Source organism: Macrotis lagotis, chromosome 4 (assembly GCF_037893015.1).
Source record: "Macrotis lagotis isolate mMagLag1 chromosome 4, bilby.v1.9.chrom.fasta, whole genome shotgun sequence".
Classification (NCBI taxonomy): Eukaryota; Metazoa; Chordata; class Mammalia; order Peramelemorphia; family Peramelidae; genus Macrotis; species Macrotis lagotis.
Window position 1 is genome coordinate 171,985,012 of NC_133661.1, and position 6,000 is coordinate 171,991,011.

Here is a 6,000-nt window from a genome sequence, read left to right on the forward strand (position 1 = left end):
AAGCAGCTTAGATTAAAAACTATCAGTGATTTTTTTTGAAGTCAATGAAATATTTATATTTTTAAAAAATGAAAGTATATGAAGGGACCCCCCCAAAAAAATTATTTATCCCTTGAGAACTACTTGATGTTTATACTTTCATGGAACCCATTGTCTATTTCCCATTGATAATGGGAATGAATAGGAAAAATGGAAAACCATGAAATAATGAAGGGAAGGAGAGAGGGGGAAAGGAAGAAATAAAAGATGCCTTTCCATTCCAGTCTTTAAAATTGCACAAACCATTTGATTTAAATGTCTCTCCATTGCAGTGAATAGAGCACCGGCCTTGGAGTCAGGAGTACCTGAGTTCAAATCCTACCCAGCTGTATGGCCTTGGGCAAGCCACTTAACCCCATTGCCTTGAAAAATCTAAAACAAAAAAATGTCTCTCCATAAGCCAAACTTAAAAGGATTAGAATCAAAATGAAAATTATTTTAAATCTCCATTTGAATTACAGTGTCGCTTGTATGACCTCCGTGCTGACAGGGAGGTGGCAATTTACTCCAAAGAGAGTATCATATTTGGAGCATCCAGTGTGGATTTCTCACTCAGTGGTAAGATCTGATTTCCCCTGATCTCCGTCACAAGTAAGGGAACACTTCCCAAATGATCTGACATATTGACGCATATTCTTCCTCATTCTCATTTTCGGGGGGGGAGGGGGGAATTCAAGAAAAAAGGTTTTCCCCTTCAGTTTCCACTTTTTTTATTTCATTCTTCTTTCCCCCCCCCCCACTTCAACACTGTAATTGCAATCAATCCATTGCCCAGAATTTATGAATCAGGCATGGAACTAGGTGCTAAAGCTTCAAAAGACAAAACTAAAACAGGCTTTTGCCCTCAAGGAGCTTACATTCTATATTTGCCCTGCCTAGAGAAGTTCTCTGAACAGAGAGAATACTCTTTTCCTTGCCAAGGCAAATAAAGGGGCTGCATAATCTTTTGCCATGCCCTACGGGAGTGATGTAGCAAACTTTTCCCACCTGCACTCTTCTTGAAGAATCCCCTGAAATTCCCATTTCCACCTCAAAGATAAACACAAAATTCTTAAGGTTCATAGAGGACAGAGAATTAAGTATCCTATGTTGGCCATCATAGGAAAAAAAAAGATTTGGAGCAGAGTCTTTTTTAGCAACTTAGAAGCAGCCTGCGTTTAAAGAGGGAAACTACAAAAAAATTAACTCTCATTCTAAGAGAGAAAAATTAAAATTAGTAGGTAGTAACCTTAAGCAGTGTCTTTACCTAGAAGAAGGAATTGGTGAAGTAAGGTTTGGAGCAAGCCATTTCTATAAGCTCCTAGGAATTCCCCGTGATTTCCTGAGGTTTCTGATTTCTTTCCCCTCCCCACCTCCACCCTTTGTTAGAGAAACACTGTACTTCCTAATAATTGCTATCTGGTCTAGTCAGGGACTTTGAGGTCAGGGATTTTGTCATATTTCACCTAAAACAAACATTATGCATAGTAGGACTAGAGAAAGTTAATAATCTTACACAACTAGGTAATAGGTAGCTTTTAAATTAGTTATTCTTTTACTTTAGATGACCTAGAAAACTAAGAACTTTTAGTTTAGAATTTTAGAGTTTTACAAAAAAAACCCTTATGCATGTCATTCCCTTTCTAGGTCGCTTGCTGTTTGCTGGTTACAACGATTATACCATCAATGTCTGGGATGTATTGAAAGGATCAAGAGTATCCATCCTGTTTGGTCATGAAAACAGAGTTAGTACCTTACGTGTTTCCCCTGATGGAACTGCTTTCTGCTCAGGATCATGGGACCATACCTTGAGAGTAAGAGTCTTTTTTCTTCTTACTTTAGAGATTGAGGAAGATATAGTTCTGTTGGTTGAGGAGAAGAATGCTTGGTCTTCTTAAGAGAATTGAAAGTAGGTTAAGACAGAACTAGTTATGGCAAATTTGGGGTTCTAATTTTAGCTCTTCCAGTAATCAACTTTAATGACCTTTATTATGCTTCAGGGCAATGAGGACCATGATTGTTAAGACAGTTAAATGGGACAAAATCAAGTTTAATGGCAGAAGGAATGGAAGGAGTGAAGGAAAAGAAGGGAGAGGGAAGTCTGTCCCAGAAGCCAAAATTTTGGACAATGAATTTAGGTTTGTTATATTCAAAACTATTCAAAGGTCAGATAGGCAACCTGAAGAAAATATGGCAAGAGGTGGTCAGTCTGGCAGGGACATTGATTGAGGGGGCAGCAGGTGAAAGAGCTGAACCTCTCTGATTGAAAAGGGTTGAGCTCATATACTCATTTCTTCTTGTTCCATTTGTGAGTTGAGCCAGGTAGCCTATTAGTTCTGAGATTCTATAATTCTACGTAGTGTGTGTTGTAATTAAAATATAAATTACAACATGTGACTTATTTTACTTGGTCAAGTATGAAACTCTTGAGTATTTTGAAATCAACAATTGTGATCAACTTAAGTGAACTTTTTGCAAAAAATTCAAGTCTTTTAATCTTGTAAACTAAAGACTGATTTTGTTTTCTTTTCAGGTCTGGGCTTAATGTGTAATATGTCTCCTAATATTTCAAGCTAATCAGCTAAGCTATGGAATATGATTTGAAATACCTGCAATTTCATATGCTGAGGAAGCATCTTGGTAGTTGAAACACATCAAATGTCTCTGTATGCCTATAACTGTCTACTAGAGATTATAAGCTTATATTGCTTTGATAGTATCATCTTTACATATAATGCTTTCTATTCTTGATTTTAGCTACCTTTAATTTGGAATTATTTTGCAAACTATAAATTAGGCTTTGCTCAGAAAGTATTCTAAGACCAAATTTATTATTTTGCATATTCTATATAATTTGCACTAATTTAATTCATTTTAGAGTAATTTTTTAAAGTATAAACTACTGATTGTATCTGGATACAGCTTGACTTTTGGAGGCTTCCTATGAAAATTATGTGTTTCAGGTAATAAGTTAGAAGGAAAACATTTTGAATGGTTTGTGATGCAATGTTGGAACTTTATCCTAAAATGACCATATAGTATCAATTATAAAAAGAAAAGTCTATTAAAAAGAAAAATCTAGTGATGAGGTCCTTCTTATTATTTAGAATGGCCAAAACATTCTTTCCTTCCTTTCTAATTATGCTTTTCATAAAAAAAAAAAACAGCTTTCAGATTTACCTATGGATTGTTTGCAAGGAATGAGAATTTTCATCTAGGGTAAGAGGGCTAGTTCCACATAGTTTCTCTTTCTTGCAAAGATAAAAAAGCTTAAAAATATGTATTATTAATAGACTTCATAAAGTTCTAAGCCTCTAGGCAATCCTTAGACTAAAAATTAAGTATTCCAAACAGTTGAATTTAGTGTAGTCAGTTAATCCCAGGCTTCCATTCACCCCTTATCACACTTTCTATAGCATAACATCAACTTAGGACACAATTCAATTTATTTTACCTTTATCTAGAAATCCATCGTTAAAGATACAAATAACCAGTCACAAAAATTTTAAACAGAATAAAGAAACACTTGATAAACCATGTTGTCCATTGAAATAAAAGTGAAGGAAGAAACAGAGTGGAATAAGTCTGCAATTGTTCCAAAAATTTCTTCACATAGATAAAGTTTAGACAAGTCCTGCTAGATTCTCTTAATCTAATCAACAAACCAGGAAAAGTTAGAGGCTTCAAGTTACAAGTCTTCAAGTAAGTCTCTGCAATCTTCATCTGTTATTACTATAGCCATTATTCATTCTCTGCTATGATTATTATCTCCACATCTGTATCTCTCTCCAGAGAGATCTAAAAGTCATCTCCACATCAGAAAAACTCTACCCTCTAGTTCTGGTCAAGAGATAACTTGCCAATCCAAACCTCACCTGAAAGACTATTAAACATGAGTTAGGTAATATTGAGATATTGTCTTTTTATGTTTGCTTTCGATTAAAGAAGGTATTCAGTGTTAAGCACTAGTGTGTTTATGATACCATTTTTTCACAATAATCAAAATCTTTTTTCTATAGAAGCAGAAAAAAAGGAAACTTTAAGCTAGTATTAAGTCCGTGTTTTTATAAACATTATTTCATTCAGGTATATTCTGCCTATAAAAATTAGATTCATGTGAAGTATTTGAGAAGGTGAATCATATAGACTAATTGAGGATTTCTAAATAACGAGTAACTTATTTCCCTATGTGCTTAGATCTAAATCAATCAACAATTATAATTAATTGCTTTGCACTGGGTAATCAGACACAAAAAATCCTATCATCAAGATACTTATGTTCAATCAGGATTGTATAAATCCTTCAGATGCTTATTTGAAATGTGTATATATAGATATATACACATATATACATAAATATGAAGTTCACAAGATTAAATAATACTTTCTATTAAGTTGTTTTTTTTAAGATATTACAGGCATACTATTGCTTAAGGAAAAACTCCTCCCAAATTGGGTTGGATGAATCAGTCTTTGGAAATAACTAGTCCCTGACACCTAAAAATATACTGCCCTAGATTTATAGGTTAACTGGGTAGGTAGATGTTAGGTTCAAAAGCTGAATATACTCCCATGGAGGAGATCCAGAACCATGTTTTGTAACTCTGGAAACTCAACTCTAGGTACTTGTCATGGCTAAGTACCATTTGCTTATCATGTCACTCCTCTCAACAGTGTGCCAGGACTTGGCATCTAATAGTCAGTTTCAAAAAAAGGCACATACATATCTTTTGAAAAACAAAATTTTTTACATTATCTTGTATTTTGACATCACCAGAAGTTTGCCCAGGAACTCCTCTCTCCTTCCTCTTTCCCAGTTATCTCACATAAAAAAAGAATTAGTTTTGAAAGGGAAGGAGGGAATGAAGAGACAAAGAAAGAAAGAAATACATTAGAAAGCAAGACAGAAAAAAAGAAAAGAAGAGGAAAAAATTCAGTAAAGCTAATTACACATGGTGGAAGACTGAAAATATACACAATGTACCACACTCATAGACCTCCCACCTCTGAGAGAAGTATCTTTTCATCTCTGTTCTTTAATATCACACTTTTTCTCTGCAATGGGTAGTAGATATATTCTTAACTAAGCAATGGATAGAGGCAATTATAAAAAATAAAATAGGTAATTTTGATTATATAAAATGTAAAAGCTTATGCAGAAAGAAAATTAATATACCTAGATTAAAAAGAGAACCAGTCGCATGGGGAAAACTCTTTACATCAAATTTCTCAAATGAGAGTTCAGTATTCAAGATATATAAACAACTAACAGATATGATTGTGCATATAAAATAAATAATCTTTACCTAGGAGACAAGTGGTCCAAGAATTTGAACAAACAGTTCTCATAACAACTATAGGAAAGAATGCTCCAGATTACTACTAATAAGAAAGATGTACATCAGGACAAGCCTAAAATTTTACCTCACACCCAGAAAATTGACAGATGACAAAAGAGAGGAATAGTAATTGTTGGAAAGTTTGGGCAAAGGAAAGCACACTAGTACAAAGTTGATGGAGTGATGGATTAATATAACCATTTTTGGAAATCAATTTGGGATTGTGTAAGCAATGTGACTAAAATATCTACACCCTCTGACCCAGACATTTCACTTTTAGACATATCCCCCAAGGAGATTATTAATAAGAAAAAGTTATCATGTCCAGTAGAATATTTATAATAGCACTTTTTGTGACATAAAAGAATTGGAAACAAAGTAGATGCCCACTGATTGGAAAATTAAGATGCATAAATGTAAGGAAATATTGTGCTGTAATAAATGATAAGTTTGGTAACTACAGAAAAGCATAGAAAAATTTATTTGAACTGATTGAGTAAAATAAGTAGATCCAGAAAAATTAGATTATATATTAATATAAAAAATATATTATACATTAATATAAAAATAACAGTGGGCATAAAACAATGAAAAGTGAAATGGGAAACTCCAAGTACTCTCACTTTTTCCATTGCTAATGAGT

At 33.7% G+C, this 6,000-nt stretch overlaps 1 protein-coding gene across 2 annotated transcripts in view; it reads left to right on the top strand.

The window, feature by feature from the left end:
- The window catches only part of GNB5 (G protein subunit beta 5), a 66,994-nt gene extending 61,677 nt beyond the window's left edge, over window positions 1-5,317 (top strand). For both annotated transcript variants that reach the window (XM_074234666.1, XM_074234665.1), the window contains 3 exons: window positions 501-597; window positions 1,666-1,832; window positions 2,552-5,317. In XM_074234666.1, the coding sequence (XP_074090767.1) occupies window positions 501-597; window positions 1,666-1,832; window positions 2,552-2,563 (276 nt within the window). In that variant the 3' untranslated portion in view covers window positions 2,564-5,317. The remainder of the gene's footprint in view (window positions 1-500; window positions 598-1,665; window positions 1,833-2,551) is intronic.
- The last annotated feature ends 683 nt before the right edge of the window (window positions 5,318-6,000 follow it).